This window comes from Schistocerca serialis, chromosome 3 (genome assembly GCF_023864345.2).
Source record: "Schistocerca serialis cubense isolate TAMUIC-IGC-003099 chromosome 3, iqSchSeri2.2, whole genome shotgun sequence".
Lineage (NCBI taxonomy): Eukaryota > Metazoa > Arthropoda > Insecta > Orthoptera > Acrididae > Schistocerca > Schistocerca serialis.
The window spans coordinates 46,748,764-46,768,372 of record NC_064640.1 but is presented as its reverse complement, the minus strand read 5'-3'; the positions used below and the strand labels follow the sequence as shown (position 1 = coordinate 46,768,372).

The window sequence follows — 19,609 nt, the reverse complement described above, 5'->3', positions numbered from 1 at the left end:
GATTGTCTGTTAGCCAGCATTGTCTTTCTCTATTTTTATGCATACTCAGTGTTATACCACTGGTACACACCACCAGCTGTGCTTCAAAGAATGTTTGCTTCTAGATCGCCACCTCCCCCACATCCTTCTCACTCCTCCTCCTCCTCCTTTGCGCCTACCTCTCTGCTGTTTCCCCTCCCACAAGACATGCACTACACAGCAGATAATACCCCACCCTAACAGAGAGAAGTGCCATTAAATTTTGTCAAAGCCACACACACATAGCTCTCCCCTGCTGGATAACCCACACATTCCTCTCCTAGCAGTCGGACGTTTGTTAGGAAAAATGCGTGTGATTCTGTCACACAGAACCACATTTTAGCTTTGAACCTTTTGATATTTTACTAACTGATTATAAACTCACTGCAGTCTTTCCCTTCCTCATGTGAAATGTTATGGATGGATGAGAATTGGGAATTATTTTTTGAGAGTTTGCCTCGTGTTTCTCCATGACTACAACGTTGTTCTACAAGCTTATTTTATGCCATGTGACAGTCCCATGATAATCTGAAAACAGAAAACTCTAAGATCAGTGAACAAGGCAGTTAGTATTTCCACATCTTTGTCATTTTAGAGGAAAAAATATGGTTGTAACCAATCCTCATTTTCAATTGACAGTCAACCAAGTGCTGTTCTGGTCTTTTCCTTCATTTTTCAGGTTGTAATTTTAATTATGGAGAACAGTTTGTTGATAATTGTTGTTTGTAAAACACTGCAGTTGAGTGATGCCACTGGGAAAAATGTTAAATCTATGTGCTACTCTGAGCATTATATTTTGTACTTTCTTGGTGTATTTTCATATTTTTCTCCTTAAATTAATGTCAATTAATAACTTTTCCTGTGTTCCTCTGCTAAAGGGATTTAGGGTCATACCATGGTTTTGATGAGTTAATGAGCAGTATTTTTACATACTTCTAATGGATATTAACGATTTATGACAGATCTGGTCCCTCAAGTACTTTTGCCTTATGTTCTTTTTATAAATGTGATGTAATGATTTGACACACATTGATGATTTTGTTTTGTGCTTCTGGTAATTAGATAAGCATTTAAAGCACTATGAGGTTTCTACAATTAATGAGTGTAAGTCAAACAATTAATGAGTGTAAGTCAAAACTGTGTTATGACTACGAAAACCTTACACAAAGTGCACACACCACACAAATATTTAAGATCATACCAGATCCTCATTTGGCAGCTGGACGATATTGTGTTCTATGTTGAGCACTAACTTATGAGAAATATTAATTATAGCTAACCATTTTGAGACCTATATTATTAGTCACTCAAGCCACCCTTCAGACCACTACTTGGTCATATTTCTACCTTGTTAATTATCATTTGTCTCAGTTTTAACTAATTAATTCACGTGTAAAACTAAGTGATATACATACACATTAGTATCCCATAAGCTAATGTAAAATGGTTTTTAAATGAATAGGTATATATTTCCTTTTGCTTTTCTGAGATTTTTCACTGTGATGCAGCTGCATTGGCCATTTCCAATGATGTATCCAAGTTAAGGCAGTGATAACTCATTAGATGGTTTGGCTAGTTTATGCTACAATTTTTTTCCAGTCGAAACTACTGTGGAATTCTAACCTGGGTGTAATACTTGTCTCTCTCTCTCTCTCTCTCTCTCTCTCTCTCTCTCTCTCTCTGTATGCCTAAGTATGCCATGGTGCAAAATGTTTTGAGGGACTGTTACTCTATGCAGTGATGTAACGTAATGTAAATTGAGTAGGTAGAATGTTAAAATTAGAAATTTATTGGTTTTGATGCGCAGCCTTTGCTATTCCCTAGCTTCATCCATTACTTCAGGATTTTGTCAGTATAAAAAAAGGCTTTGTACTTCTCTATTTTAACACGAGTTAATATAGATAAAGTTTGGGTTATACATGTTTTATGGTACAGTATCTCTACGACTTAGTAAGTGACACCTCCATTTACTGAAATGTGTTAATGTTTTGTAGCCTGAGCAACTTTGTGCAACTACTAGCTGCAAAAATAGTCAGACGACATAAGAAGTTTTTACTTAGGTTGTTACCCTTTTTCAAATGCACTTGGTCCAGTTCTAACCCACACCATGTGTTGATGTTCTGCAGTAAGCTGATTTATTATGTCTTTTACACAAATACTTTGATTACTACAGGATGAAGTATTCTGTCATGTTGTTGTTGCATTTAATATTTTGATATTAGTTCAGCTATGTACAAACTGGATTAATATTTTCCAGAAAATACATACAACTACACATTTTAGGGGGGGGGGGGGGGGGCTGTAAACCATTTAAAGATCAGTGCTTATCCAGTTTGGGCAGCATCTGCTTTCTATGACAATGAGTTTACTACTGAAACAGTAAATTAATAATAGATTTCTTTCTCCTCTACCTAACAGAAACCATACAGGAGCTGTACATTGCGGCTCAAAATCTGAACAGTTAATATTTTACTGTTTTCTGAACTCATGAAATATGATAAACGTGACTACATCTAAGTCCCCTGCCACTTACACTAAATGAAAAGAATTGTAACAGGACCCCCCCACAGCATTAAGACTCCCACTAGGGCAAACCGTCTTTCCAGTAGTGACTGACATCCTTTTGTAAACAGTGTGAGTCACCACTCCTCTTGAAGGGGTATGCAATGTACAGGATGGCAGCAAGTCAAGGAATATTTTAAGCAACTGGTTAATAAATTTTATTTAGAAGACCCCAGCCAAATCTTTACAAGTTTGCTCCCATAGCATCTTCCGTAGTGCATACATGACAAAAATTGCCAGCCTTTCAGAACCAACGTAGTTCCATCCAGTTCACACTGCTGACAAGAGATGCCCTCAGCTCTCTGCTGAAACTGCTCGTGAATTCACACCATTGATTTTGGCAAACAACGTAGGTGGGATACAGGTAATATGTGAGGATCCTGGAGCATTCTGCAGTGCAGAACACAGTTGCCTCACTCTCTTGTGATCCAGACTTCAAACAGAGCTGACATATTTCGCGCGCTGGTGGAATAAAGGTCACATGTGTGAATGCTGGAGCATTCTGCAGTGCAGAACACAGTTGCCTCACTCTCTTGTGATCCAGACCTCAAACAGAACTGACATCTTTAATAGCAGGCAAAGCCTCCAGTTCTACATGTCATGATTGGCCATCAACATAAGTTAACATGAACCACCTCCCCTTATGCTGCCCATTTCAATTAGAAGTTCAATCTCCTGACCTGGCCTACACCTAGTAACTTCCAACCCTAGGCGTGCCCCTTGTATACTCTAAATTTGAATAAATCCTCTTTATTTTACCTAATTTCCTGTTGTGTTATTTAACGGCAGCAACAGATTTCCACTTACAAGCCCTGACCAAATGACCTGCTGTATGTTGTCGTTGTAAGCCATATGTAACAATCTTTTCCCCTCCTCCTGCCCATGTACATATCTGCAGAGCACAGGTGAAAAACAGACATTTGATGGAACATATGTGGACAGGCAAGAAAATACAAAGTATTGGATTACAGATACACCAGCAAGAGAATGCAGAGTATAATTACAAAAATTTCCTTTTGCTTATTATTTTCCCCATATCGTATCAAAATGTCAACAATAAATAAATGTTATAAATACAGAATAGGCATAATGTTAACTATTTGACATATTCCTATCATGAATAAGAGTTTGTAAATTTGATTAGTCAGAGTGTGTTAAAAAACAAATTTTTCCCACGAAACCATTCATAAAGAGGGGGGGGGGGGGGGGTCATCTTATATTCAGGGTTGTCTTATACACGAGTAAATACCGTATTTTTCACACTGCATGGGAATGTGTGTAGTACTGAAACTTCCTAGCTGATTAAAAAATGTGGCAGACTTCATCTGAAAGCTAGCAGGCATCTCTTGTCTTCTTTATGTGTCTATCGGTGACTCAACAACTAAATTATTTGTTGAGCTAATATCTTTACTTATTAAATTACTCATAATGTTCTTACTAGAGCCCAGATTTTCATGCACTGTCAAATAGTAAAACATGCATACATTCATGCAATGTCATATCATTAAATACGCATAATAAGGCAGATAAAGAATTACAATATGTGACAGAAAATGATGTTTCTATGTCACAAGAAGTGACAGATGCATACTTAGGTGAAGAAATGGTGGACAAAGTATGGTCAAGTTGATTGTTTTCTTACACTTTTGCTAGAAAATATTATTTGTCTTCTTTGTAAACTCAGAATCAGGATATGATCTGATAACTTTGTTATCTTAAAATCAGCAAAATCCATTTATCCACAAGACGATTGCAAAGATTTTTAACATTTTCAATAAGTGTCCGGGATTCTGGCTGTGGTCGCAACTTTGGTATTTCCAAAGGAAAATGCACAAAATTTGATTTGATGTAAATGTCATCTTGCCTCATATCTGCTTCCTTGAATATCACTACCACGTCTTTAATGCAAACTGCGTTACTGACCTCAAAAACTTACAGCCCAAAAATGAAGCAAAAAACCTACACTGCAGTACCTTAAGGCTTTTCACTAGAATGAAGCAAAGAGATGTCACCTTCAATAGATCTGTAGGAATTCAATGCCACTTACTGACAACGTAATCAAAATTACCACAGTAAAATATGGCAGCATTAATCCAGGTACAACCACCTGGTTAAAAAAGGTTGTAGGGGCACAGCTAAATCTGGAAAAATATCTCTAAATCCAGCAACACGGACAAGTGGTTTCAAGAGTACCTTCAATTGCAAAAAAAAGGCAGCATATGACTTATTGGTGTCAGCAGTTTCAAATCTTTGTATTTTGTGAATCAATTTTCCTTGTTTGTATCATTGTTTGTAACAGTGTATTCACACAATCAAATTTTAGACTACTGTTTCAGTTACATGATGTAGTCATGGGACAGAAATGTTTGACACTTCAAGTTAAGATAAAAAAATTTAATAGCTTTTCCAGCCTTCATCACATATGGAGCAGCGCTGTGCAACAACAACAACAATAATAATACCCATTTTTAATTTAATTTTATTGCCACAAAGTATACTGACTTATAACCCAACAACTACCGAGCTGAAGTAGGGCACTTGAGCTCACTATGAAGTTCACAAACTGCAACAAATTCGCAGAATAGCTTATGTTCTGCACCTTGGCGTAGTTCATATGAATAAATCTATAAAAGATGGTGTCATGCACGTTATTGCAAAATATACACAAAGGTCAAAAAATGTAATATAACATGCAATACAAGTGTCCCAAATCATACCATCTTCAAAATATATATTTACCCAGCAAATAGCCACACATGCAAAAATTCATGCAACTTGTGTTTACGCGGGAATCTGGACTCTAGTTATTATACACCTGCCACGGAAAGTGAATAACTCTCACAGACTCATAATAATATGAAATAAAATCATCTCAATAACCAGGAGCTTTCACACATGTGCTTTGTAGTTATAGAATTAATTAATGCTGACTCCCAAACTTCACATTCATTTCTTCCTAACAATTTCTTTATGACAAATATCAAACAATTCCATTAAGAAGTATAACTAATTTTTGACTAAATCTGACAAGAATTATAGCTGCACACTATACAAAGCACAGTTCACAGCGTTACCCTGTCAATATTTTTAGAAACCACTTAAGTCAAAAACTAATTGTGACCACGACTACAGCATAGGTATAATGAATATATACCTGATTCATTGTAGTCTCTGTGCCACCAGCTGGGTTTAAAATATTTCCTCTGTCTAGCTGATTCAGCATATGGTTCACCTGTTAGAAAATACAACACTGGTCAATGTAACTAAGCAGATATCAAGAACATTTTCTAACTTTTGTAAACAAAGGAAAGGAAAAGAACGTAATATCATAGCCACGTGACTGTCAGAAAAGAACACTACCTGGTGGCAATTTATATAAATTAGGATTATGAACACCAAATGATGAAAATCATCATCATCATCATCATCATCATCATTTACTACAGGGTGATTATAATTAGAGTTATGCTTTCAAAACGCTGTAGAAATTCACATGTGCGACGTTCGTCATGACTGTCTCGCAGAAGTTCTGGACCCTGAAGGGTTTGAACAAAGACATTGGTCTGATGACTGCCATGGGTCTGGAAAAATGATTCAGAAATTTGAAAGGCGGATCTTTTTTGTGTGCAACGTGGTAGAGGGAGGAAATGAATTGATTCTACGTCAGTCGAAGCAGTGGTCACAGCAATGGAGGAAGAGGCAATTGGTGGTGTACAAACGTGTAGTGCACGGATAATTGCCCAAAAACTGGACATACAAATGAGCATGGTGCGTAAAATCTTATGAAAAATCCTTCTTTGCTATTCATTAGAATTTATTCATGTCCACAAGTTGCTTCCTGTTGACCCACCAGCAAGAGAGACCTTTGCTTTAGAATTTCTTGCTCACATGGAAGTGGACAATGATTGGCAGAGGAACATTTTATGGGCAGATGAAGCCCACTTCACAAGATATATGAATACACAGAATTGTCAAATATGAGCAACGGAAAATCCACATGCAAATCAACCATTACCACTTCATCCTGAAACGTCCACTGTGCGGTGAGGGTTTACAGCATCATTTACCGTAGCTCCAAATTTTTTTGAAGTGACAGGAGCTTCAGGTCCTGTTCCCTGTACCATCACTGGTAAGCGCTGTGAGTGTCTTTTGTGCAATGATGTCATTCCAGCTCTCCAACAGTGTGGATGTGTGGATGGGATCATGTTTATGCTAGATGGCTCACCTCCGCACATTGCAAATCCAGTTAACCAGCTGCTGAAGCACTATTACAGACATGCTAGAATTATCAGCCACCATTTCCCTACAGCCTGGCCATCCTGAACACTTGATTTTAATCTGTATGACTTCTGGCTGTGTGGCTATCTGAAATATGTTGTGTTCAGGGTTCCGATTGCCAACTTCACTGCACTGAAGGCACGCATTGTGGAACACATCCTGAATGTGACACCGGAAACACTTCCATCAGTTGTGGACAATGCTATTTCTCAATTTCAACTTGTTGCAGAAAACGGTGGACAACATTTTGAACATGTTTTGTATCAGACACACAGAAATTAATAATCCAATTTGATTTTGATTGATGATTTCCATGCAGTTTTTGCCTCAGAACAGTTAAAAACTGATTTTTCCAATCTGATGTGATCTGACCTTGCCATGGTGGATGGGCTTACGTAACTAACAGTATCACACCTGTAGGCACATGCACACTGAGTAGTACAGTTTGTTTAACATCAAGTGTACACCTTAGGCATTGTTGTATGATTCATTTGTCATTTGTAGTAGAGCATCATTAAATTATGAAGCTTACAGTGTCATCTATTGCTACATTTTGTAAGTATTTATTTTTCTTCTGCCATATGTTTTCCCCCTTCTCTAATAATATTCTGTTACAATTAGATGGCATTCTGACCAGTGGTGTTATTTCTGCAACAGTTTGAAAGTTTAAATTTAATTAGAATAATCTTGTACTAGTACTACATTTCTATTCAGTTAAGTGCGATCTAATGCATCATCACAATTACAAATACCCAGTGAAGTAGGTAACACTGTGGGTTTCATAAAGATGAAGTAGTGCACAAGTTGAGGAGGCTACGGACTCATTGTTTCTGAGAAACTTCCCTTTGTCCATTACTGCACGTTTCAACAAATACTACAACAACCATTTAATACTACAGCTCCATCTTCTCCGCACTATGCCATCTGTCTCTAGGGTGTGAGGGCTCAGGACAAAGTTTCGTGTTCTAGTGAAAAAATCTATAAAAAATTGTCAGTGGATATCAGGCAGGAAACAGAACATTCTCAGTTATTTATGAACAAAGTAAAAGAATGCTGGATTAACAACTACTACTAGAACTTACCAGAACACTTGGCCTCAAGAATGTGATTCTGTATAACTCAAATAATTGCGTTAGACAGATCTTGATGTTGACAGTATAAAGAAAGCTGACAAGTGTCTGTGTAAAGTTAGATAACTGCTTTGTTTGAATTATTAAATAGTAACGGGTCCTTAGTACTATTAGGGGTAGAGACAGAAGGGCGACAAGGGCAGGGGGAGGGGGGGGGTTGAACTTATCTAGAAGTAATTACCAGTAAATAGTAACGGGTCCTTAGTACTATTAGGGGTAGAGATGGATGGGTGATGAGGGGGTGGGGGTGAACTAATCTATACCATAACTGTACATGTGAATAGATTAGGTCTAGTCATAGTTTACAATCAGTATATATAACTATCAGCATGCACCCCACCAGTATGAAACACAGATGTGTTCTTGTATGCTGCCACCTTTCCAGTCTGCTGGCAACAAAATCACAGATATTCAACGTAAACTGTTTAACTACAACAATTAACAAACTGTATTTGCTGTCAACCACATCTTTGACAGCTGCCATAGTCATACACGTCACCAGTCTTGCCACTGGAGGACGAAGAGGCACTGCAATTAGTGCTCTTCGGGCCATAGCACTGAGGGTGATTGCCACTCCCTCAATCACGGCTCTCATTGCCCAGTGCTGTCATACACACACACTTGTGTAAAAGTCTTCACTCTGAGTGCTGTCCACGTTCCCACAGTAGCTGCTGATGGAATATTTCTGAGGGAAGGTATTTATCATACAAATGTAACCCACCCCTTTTCCCTATCTCTCTCTCTCTCTCTCTCTCTCTCTCTCTCTCTCTCTCTCTCTTGGCATACATGGCGACCTTTGCGGGGAATATTGCTGAAGTTGAATGAAGTTGAAGTGCTTTCAAATGAGGAGGCCAGCTTTTATTTTATTTTTTTTTCAGCAAGAACTGTGAACTGTACCCAATTAGTGAACTGAGGAAGGATTATGTACATGTGAACTGTAAATGGCTAGAGAACTGCATAAGAACTGTGATAAATAGATAATGAACTGTGTTTGAATTGTTATTAAGCTTTTGTTGAAATATAATAATTTATGATACTACATCAAATTTTTTGTTGCTATGAAAGTGATGTTGGTGTAAATTAGGAATAGGAAGTGCTGAAGAGCTACGAGAATAAAAGTTAATGTTGTGTGCATGGCTGATTGGATTACACTGTAAATCATCACTTAATGATTTGTCATGCTACAACATGGCGCAACGTCCATAGCAGCACGAGACATCCATGGACAACATGTACAGTGACAGCACATAGTGGTGAGTGCAGTTAGCAGTATAGGGGACATCTGAAGTGTCTGGTTCAGCACACAACAACAGTGGAATTGCAGGTAGGCGTGCAGCCAACAGCTGTAAGAATCAGCAATAATACGTCAAGGAAGAAAAGTAGAGTAAGTTTTATGCTTGCACATAGCAGTCTTAAGATTTGTAATTGGAACATCAGTAATAGTAAAATGTCTGGATAAAAGAATTGAGATGTGCTCTTGGCAGTAGAAAAGGAATTCAGTTGCACAGCAGCAGGGACGATTCAGTGGGTCAGATACTAATAAATGGTAGTGAAATCAGATATGGGTTTAATTTTATGTCAAATTCAGTCAAAAATAATTTTAGTAAAATCATAGATTCAGACTTTGGTGTTAAATCTGAAATAGAGAATTAAAAAACCAATGATCTCAAAAATAATTTTAGTAAAATCATAGATTCAGGCTTTGGTGTTAAATCTGAAATAGAGAATAAAAAAACCAATGATCTCACTGAGAATTTTGAAGCAGCCACAAATAATTTCAATGGTAATGTAGAACTAATTAATACTGAAGACAATAAAAATGTAAATTTAGTGCCAAACAATGACAATGTAAACCCAGGATGTGTAGTACCTAGTCGGTTTCTTGCAGGATTCTCGAACATATTCTCAGTTCGAATGTAATGAATTTCCTTGAGACAGAGAAGTTGCTGTCCATGCATCATCATGGCTTTAGAAAGCATCACTAATGTGAAATGCAACTCGCACTTTTTTCACATTATGTCTTGCGAACCATGGATGAAGGTTAGCACAAAAAGGTTATGTGGTGAAAAAGCCATTATACCACAAATTAATAGGAGTAAGGTACTAGGACTGGGAAGTGACAATTGGTACACCTGATTCATCAGAGTATAGGAGATTAGGTCAATAATTAAATCTCCAAAGACTAAGGACTTTCATGGATATGATGGAATGCCTAGCAGAATATTAAAGTACTATGCTGCACATGATAGCCCTGTACTTCCAGATATTTGTAATCTTTCCTTTAAGAATGGTCAGTTTCGTGAATGACTGCAGTTCTCAGTAGTACAGTCACTTTATAAAAAGGGAGAAAGGGATAATGTAAACAATTTTAGACCTATTTCTATGCCATCAGTGTTTGCTTAGGTTATTGAACAGTTTGTGTATGTAAGGATAATTTATCATTTTATATTACATAATTTGCTATTAAATGTACAGTTTGGCTTTATAGCTGATTCACAATTGAAAATGCTATATTCTCTTTTCTCTGTGAGGTACTGGATGGATTAAACAAAAGGTTTCAAAAGCTAGGCATCTTTTTTTATTTAACTAAGGCATTTGATTGTGTTGATCACAAAATATTGCTCCAGAAATTGGACCATTACGGAATACGGGGAGTAGCTCACAATTGGTTCACCTCTTGCTTTAGCAACAGACAGCAAAAGGTCTTTATTCACAGTGTTGAGAATGGCTGTGATGTGGGGCATGGTCAAATGGTGGGTGACCCAGGGATCTGTGTTGGGGCCATATCTGTTCCTTATTTATATAAATAATATGCCCTTTAGTATTACAGGGAATTCTAAAATATTTCTGTTTGCTGAGGACACTAGATTCGTAGTAAAGGATGCTGTGCCATAACACTGGCTCGATTTCAAATAGTGCAGTTCATGACATAAGTTCATGGCTTGTAGAAAATAAACTAACACTAAATCACAGGAAGACTCAGTTTATACAGTTTCTAACACACAATCCAACAAAAACTAAAGTTTTAATTTCACATAATGGGCATATGATTAGTGAAATTGAACAGTTCAAATTGCTAGGTGTTTAGATAGATAGTAAACTGTTGTGAAAACTCATGTTCACGATATTGTTGGAAGGCTACATGCTGCCATTTTTACTTTTTGAACGGTATCTGAAATAAGGATCATTTAACATGGAAATTAGTCTACTTTGCTTATTTTCATTCGGTGATGTCATATGGTATTATATTTTGTGGTGACTCTTGTCATTCTCAAAGGATATTTTTGGCTCAGAAATGGGTATCTCGGGCAATAAATGGTGTAAGTTTGTGAACCTCTTGTTGATCCCTGTTCACTAATCGGGCAATACTGACATTGGCCTCTCAATATGTATATTCTTTGTTGTTGTCAGCTTATTCCCATGAAAGAGCAGCCTTCACTCATTTAATACTAGGAAGAAATACAATCTGCATTTGTATTGCACTTTCTTAACTTTTCTGTAGAAAGGTGTGCAGTATACTGCTCCATCCATTTTCAATAAACTACCACAAGAATTCAAAAATTAGCAGTAATCCATACCCTTTCAAATCGAAATTGATGAGTTTTGTTATGGGTCACTCCTTCTATTCTGTCAAGACGTTCCTTGAAAAATTGAACTGGTTCCTATTTTAAATTGCTGACTGCATTTACTAAATCTTATGGCTTGCCCTTTTGGTTTATAAATATTTTATTTTATCTGTTATTACTATTATGTTGTAATTTAATTTACTGACACATTCCATGACCTTGGAGATTTGCTCCTCAATTTGGTCCTACAGAACTAGACGTATAAAAAAATAAATAAATAAGTGCCCATTAATAATTTTTGAGGATGGCCCAGGTGCACTCTTATTTGTATTATGTAGGAAGTTTATGTATTTCTGAAGAGTTTGAGGTGTTTAAAGGTACCTTCTATCATCTACTGTATAGATCTTGGTCATGTGGTGAATTTCAATTCTTTTGTTGTTCAGCTTTGTTGTAGAATATTGGTGTTATACTATATTTCACTTGTAGATCTCTTTTATTGACAAGATTTTTGTTTTTTCTTTCAAATGAATGTATCCAGTTTACCTTACTAAAATTTTTCTAAAATGCTACATTACAAGTCTGCTACATTGAATGTTTCATTTTGTTGTCAAATCTTGAATGTGGAGCCCCTCTTTGCGGTGTCTATTATACTTATTTTTTATTGTTCAAAGGACAATTATACTTCAAATCTTCATCTGATTTTTGTAACTGATATTCGATAGCTCTGCAGATGAGCTAAGTCCACTGTTGGTTTCAAAGCATTTATTTCCCTGTTTTCTTTCAAGGTGTCACTAAGAATTGAAAATAATTGCACTTTTTAATTCTTATATCCATTGAATTGACTGTTTTCCTTGAGTCTCTCTTTACAAATCTTTACTGTCCTGTGTCCACAGAAATCAGCATTTACTTTTTCCTTACCAATGTGTTTTACCTAGTATATTAAGTCCTGCAGTACTCTATCACATACTCCAACAGTTACGTATCAAAATTTCTGTCAGCTTGAGGTGACTGTTGTATGTTTTATACAGACAACTAATTCCTAAAACAATTGGCAAGTGATTTCCGAATTTTGTGTTTGGTGAAATTCAACACAGAGATGCACTCTGCCCCATATTTCTGTTTTAGATTTAAAACAAGTACTGTACTAATAATCTGAATTAACCTGATATATTTTTTATCATACAAACATTTAGATCACTTCAGCACAAATCTGGTGTCACTCTGTATGGATGATTACCAGAGTTTGATTGAGCCAGCATTGACTATCTCTATTTTCATGCATACTTAGTGGTATACTGCTGGTACACACAACCAGCTGTGCATCAAAAAACATTTGCTTCTAGATTGCCACCTCCCCCTCACCCTTCTCACTCTTCATCCTCCTTTGCACCTACCTCTCTGCTGTTTCCTCTCCCACAAGACATGTGTTACACTGCAGATAATACCCCACTCCATCACCCTAATAGAGAGAAGTGCCATTAAATTTTGATAATGCCACACATGCATAAGTCTCCTTCCAGCCAGATAACCCACATGCTCTTCTCCCTTCAGTCGGAAGTCTCTATAGGAACAAAGCGCGTGCCTCTGTCACACAGAACCACATTCTAGCTGAGAATCTTTTTACACTTTATTAACTGATTATAAACTCACTGCAGTCTTTCCCTTCTTCATGTGAAGTGTTACAGATGGATGAGGATACTGTTAGCTGTTACATCACTGTGCACAAACATTTTAATTATCTGTATTGGAGTTTGCCTTGTGTTTCTCCATGCCTATAAGTTTATTTTACATGTTTATTTTATGCCACATGACAGTCCCATGATATTCTGAAAACAGTTAACTCTAAGATCAGTGGACAAGACAGATAGTTTTTCCACAACTTTGTCATTTTAGAGGAGAAAGTAAGGTTGTAACCGATCCTCATTTTCAATTTACAATCAAACAAGTACTGTTCTGGTCTTTTCCTTCAATTTTTCTAGTTGTAATTTTAATTATAGAGAACAGTTTGTTGATAATTGTTGTTTGTAAAACACTGCAGTTGAGTGATGCTACTGGGAAAAATATTAAATCTATGTGCTACTCTGAGCATTATATTTTGTACTTTCTTGGTGTATTTTCATATTTTATCTCCTTAAATTAATGTCTATTAATAACTTTTCCTGTGATTTTCTGCTGAAGGGATTTAGGGTCGTACCATTGTTTCGATGAGTTAATGAGCAGTGTTTTTATGTAATTCTAATGGATATTAATGATTTATCACATATCTGGCGCCAGTAAACCATTAAAAGGCTCCCACTAGGGCAAACCGTCTTTCCAGCAGTGACTGACATCCTTTTGTAAACAATGTGAATCACCACTCCTCTGGAAGGGGTAAGCAATGTACAGTTTGGCAGCAAGTCACGGAATATTTTAAGCAACTGGTTTAAAAAATTTTATTTAGAAGACCCCAGTCAAATCTTTACAAGTTTGCTCCCAAATCAACTTCCATAGTGCATACATGACACAAGTTGCCTGCCTTTCAGAACCAATGCAGTTCCATCCAGTTCGCGCTGCTGACAAGAGATGCCCTCACCCCTCTGCTGAAACTGCTAGCGCATTCACACCATTGCTTTTAGCAAAGAGTGTGGGTGGGATACAGGTCACATGTTTGGACGTTGGAGCATTCTGCAGTGCAGAACACAGTTGCCTCACTTTCTTGTGATCCAGACCTCAAACAGAACTGACATTTTTCATGGCAGGCAAAGCCTCCAGTTCTACGTTTCATGATCGGCCATCAACGTAAGTTAACATGAACCACCTCCCCTTATGCTGCCCATTTCAATTAGACGTTCAATCTCCTAAACTAGCCTAAACCTGGTAACTTCCAACCCTAGGCGTGCCCCTTGTATACTCTAAATTTGAATAAATTCTCTTTATTTTACCTAATTTCCTGTTGTGTTATTTAACGGCAGCAACAGATGTCCACTTACAAGCCCTGACCAAATGACCAGCTGTATGTCGTCATCATAAGCCATATGTAACAACCTTTCCCCTCCCCCTGCCCATGTACATATCTGCAGAGCACAGGTGAAAAACAGACATTTGATGGAACATATGCAGACACGCAAGAAAATACAATGTATAAGATTACAGATACACCAGCAAGAGAATGCAGAGTATAATTACAAAAATTTCCTTTTGTTTATTTAATTTCCCCATATCGTATCAAAATGTCAACAATAAATAAATTGCATAAATACAGAATAGGCATAATGTTAACTATTTAGACATATCCTTTTCATGAATAAGAGTTTTTAAATTTGATTAGTCAGAGTGTGTTTTTCCCAAGAAACCACTCATAAAAAGGGGGGAGGCTCATCTTATATTCAGGGTTGTCTTATACTCGAGTATATACCATATTTTTCACTCTGCATGAGAGAGTGTGTAGTATTGAAACTTCCTAGCTGATTAAACAATGTGCCAGACTTCACCTGAAAGCTAGCAGGCATCTCTTGTCTTCTTTATGTGTCTACCAGTGACTCAGCACCTAAATTATTTGGTGAGCTAATATCTTTACTTATTAAATTTATAATGTTCTTACTAGAGCCCAGATTTTCATGCACTATCAAATCGTAAAACATGCAAACATCCATGCAATGTCATATCATTAAATACGACTAATAAGGCAGATAAGGAATTAAAATATGTGACAGAAAATGATGTTTCTATATCACAAGGAGTGACAGATGCATATTTAGGTGAAGTTATTTTGGACAAAGTATGATCGAGTTGATTGTTGTTTTACACTTTCGCTACAAAATATTTTTCTCTTCTTTGAAAACTCAAAATCAGGATATGATATGATAACATTGTTATCTTAAAAACAAAAACACCCTTTTCTCCACAGAATGATTGCAAAGATTTTGTACCTTTACAATAACTGTCTGGGACTCCACGTGTGACTTGCAACTTTGGTATTTCCACAGAAAATGAACAAAATTTGATGACATAAATGTGGTCTTGCCTCATATCTGTTTCCTTGAATATCACTACCACATCTTTAATGCAAACTGCGTTACTGACCTCAAAAACCTACAGCCCAAAATTGAAGCAAAAAACCTACACTGCAATACCTTAAGGCCTTTCGGTAGAATGAAGCAAAGAGATGTCAACTTCTAAAGATCTGTAGGAATTCAATGTCTCTTAATGACAACGTAATCAAAATTACCACAGTAAAATATGGCAGCATTAATCCAGGTACAACCACCTGGTTAAAAAAGGTAGTGGGGGCACAGATAAATCTGGAAGAATATCTCTAAATCCAGCAACATGGACAAGTGCTTTTAAGAGTACCTTCAATTGGAGAAAAAAGGGCAGCATATGACTTTGCTGTCAGCAGTTTCATACCTTTGTCTTTTGTGATTCAATTTTCCTTGTTTGTATCATTGTTTGTAACACTGTATTCACATGATCAAATTTTAGACTAGCATTTCAGTTACATGATGTAGTGCATGGGCCAGCAATGTTAGACAATTCCAAGTTATGATAAAAAAATTTAATAGCTTTTTCAGCCTTCATCACATAGGGAGCAGCATTGTGCAACAACAACAATAATAATAATAAACTACAACAAATTCGCACAATTGCTTATGTGTGCACTTTGGCTTAGTTCATATGAATAACTCAATAAAGATGGTGTCACGCACGTTATTGCAAAAAAAGGTCAAAAATGTGATATAACATGCATTACAAGTGTCCCAATTCATACCATCTTCTCAATATACATTTATCCAGCAAATGGCAAAACATGCAAAAATTCATGCAATTAGTGTTTACACTGAAATCTGGACTCTAGTTATTATACACCTGCCTTGGAAAGTGAATAACTCTCACAGACTCATAATAATTTGAAATAAAATCATCTGAATAAGCAGGAACATTCACACGCATACTTTATAGTTATAGAATTAATTAATGCTGACTCCCAAACTTCACATTCATTTCTTCCTAACAATTCCATTATGACAAATATCAAACAACCCCCTTGAGAAGTATAACCAATTTTTGACTGGATCTCAGAAAAATTATAGCTGCACACTATACAAAGCACACTTGACAGCATTACCCCGTCAATATTTATAGAAATCACATAAGCGAAATACTAATTGCGAACATGACTACTGCATAGGTATAGTGAATATATACCTGATTCATTGTGGTCTCTGTGCCACCAGCTGGGTTTAAAATATTTCTTCTGTCTAGCTGACTCAGCATATGCTTCACCTGTTAGAAAATACAACACTGATCAACTAAGCAGATATCAAGAACATTTTCTAACTTTTGTAAACAAAGGAAAGGAAAAGAACGCAATATCATAGCCATGTGACTGGCAGAAATGAACACTACCTGGTACAATTTATATAAATTAGGATTATGAACACTAAATCATGACCATCACCATCATCATCATCATCATCATCATCATCATCATCATCATCTACTACAGGGTGATTATAATTATAGTTAAGCTTTCAAAACACTGTAGAAATTCCAACACTGGTCAGAATGACATCAATGGAATATTATCGGAGAAGAGGGAAAACGTATAGCAGAAGGAAAAAAAAAGTGTGAAAATTGATCAATGGATGGCACTGTATGTCACAATACATCAATGAAAACACCTGTCATGTGCATTTCCCACTGAAGTTGGTATAAACATGACGGGTACATGGTTTTTCCTCCTTTAACATTTGCGACGTTCGCCATGACTGTCTCAATGCTGGATTGTGCTCAACTTCTATAGCTGCATTACAAGAATGATGACTGTGCACACACCACTCTGCAGAAGTTTCGGCACTGAAGGGTTTGAAAAAAGGCATTTGTCTGATGACTGCCGTGGAAATGGAGAAAATGATTCAGAAAGTCGAAAAGACGGGTGATTTTGGTGTGCAACGTGGTAGAGGGAGGAAATGAATTGATTCTACGTCAGTGGAAGCAGTGGTCACTGCAATGTAGGAGGAGACAATTGGTGGTGTATAAACGTACAGTGTATGGGGAATTGCCCAAACACTGGACATACAATTTAGCATGGTGCGTAAATCCTTATGAAACATCCTTCTTTGCTACCCATTGGAAATTATCCATGTTCACAAGTTGCTTCCTGTTGACCCGCCACCAAGAGAGACCTTTGCTTTAGATTTTCTTGCTCACATGGAGGGGGACAATGATTGGTTGTGGAAGTTTTTATGGACAGATGAAGCTCACCTCACAAGATATGTGAATACACAGAATTGGCAAATTTGGGCAACGGAAAATCCACATGCAAATCAACCAGTACCACATCATCCTGAAACAGTCACTGTGTGGTGAGGGTTTACAGCATCATTTACCATAGCTACATATTTTCTTGAAGTGACAGGAGCTTCAGGTCCTGTACCCTGTACCATCACTGATACGCACTGTGAGTATATTTTGTGCAATGATGTCATTCCAGCTCTCCAACAGCGTGGATGTGTGGATGGGATCATGTTTATGCACGATGGCACCCCTCTGCACACTGCAAATCCAGTTAACCAGCAGCTGAAGCACTATTACAGAAATGCTAGAATTATCAGCCACCATTTCCCTACAGCCTGGACATCCTGAACACTTGATTTTAATCCGTATGACTTCTGGCTGTGGGGCTATCTGAAAGACGATGTGTTCAGTGTTCCAACTGCCAACTTCGCTGCATTGAAGGCATGCATTGTGGAACACATCCTGAACGTGACACCGGACACACTTCCATCAGTTGTGGAACATGCTGTTTCTAAATTTCAACTCGTTGCAGAAAAGGCTACCACCTTTCCAGTCTGCTGGCGACAAAATCACAGATATGGAAGGTAAACTGTTTAACCACAACCATTAGCAAACTGTATTTGTTGCCAACCACATCTCTGACAGCTGCCATAGTCATACATGTCACCAGGTTTGCCACTGGAGGAGGAAGAGGCACTGCAATTAGTGCTCTTCGGGCCATAGCACTGAGGGTGACTGCCGCTCCCTCAATAATGGCTCTCATTGCCCAGTGCTGTCATACACACAGACGTGTGTACAAGTCTTCACTCTGAGTGCTGCCGGTGTTCACCACACTAGCTGCTGATGGAAAATATCTGAGGGAAGGTATTTATAATACAACTGTAACAGACCCCTTTTCCCTATCTGTCTCCCTCTCCCTCCCTCTCTCTCTCTCTCTCTCTCTCTCTCTCTCTCTCTCTCTCTCTGTCTCTTGCCATACATGGCAACCCTTGTGGGGAATATTGCTGAAGTTGAAGTGCTTTCAAATGAGGATGCTAGCGTTTATGCTTTTATTAAAAAGAGCTGTGAACTGTACCCAATTAGCAAACTGTGGAAGGAAGGACTGTGTACATGTGAACTTAATGGCTAGAGAACTGCAAAAGAACTGTGATAAATAGGCTGTGAACTGTGTTTGAATTATTGTTTAGCTTTTGTTGAACTATAATAACTGATGACACTAAATCAAATTTTTTGTTGCTATGAAAGAAATATTAGTGTAAATCAGGAATAGGAAGTCCTGAAGTGCTACGAGAATAAAAGTTAATGTTTGTGCATGGCCGATGGCAATGCATTGTAAATCATGACTTAAAGATTTGTCATGCTACAAGATGGCGAAGCATCAACAGCAGCACAAGACATCCACGAACAACATGTGCAGTGACAGCACATAGTGGTGAGTGCAGTTAGCAGAATAGGGCACATCTGATGTGTCTGTTTCAGCACACAAAAACAGCGGAATTGCAGCTGGGGGTGCAGCCAACAGCTGTGAGAATCAGCAATAATACGCAAGGAAGAAAAATAGATTAAGTTTTATGCTTGCACATAGCAGTCTTAAGATTTGTAATTGCAACATCAGTAATAGTAATATGTCTGGATAAAAGAATTGAGATGTGCTCTTGGCAGTAGAAAAGGAATTCAGTCGCACTGCAGTAGGGACGAGATGGTGGGTCAGACAGAAATAAATGGTAGTGAAATCAGATATGGGTTTAATTTTATGTCAAATTCAGTCAAAAATAATTT

General features: G+C 37.4%; 1 protein-coding gene across 1 annotated transcript in view; it reads right to left on the bottom strand.

The window, feature by feature from the left end:
* LOC126469698 (uncharacterized) overlaps positions 1-19,609 on the bottom strand; it is an 894,140-nt gene that overhangs the window by 511,374 nt on the left and 363,157 nt on the right. Inside the window, exons 12-13 of the mRNA XM_050096872.1 lie at positions 16,739-16,816; positions 5,735-5,812 (exon numbers count right to left, since the gene is read on the bottom strand). Coding sequence (XP_049952829.1) covers positions 5,735-5,812; positions 16,739-16,816 — 156 coding nt within the window. The remainder of the gene's footprint in view (positions 1-5,734; positions 5,813-16,738; positions 16,817-19,609) is intronic.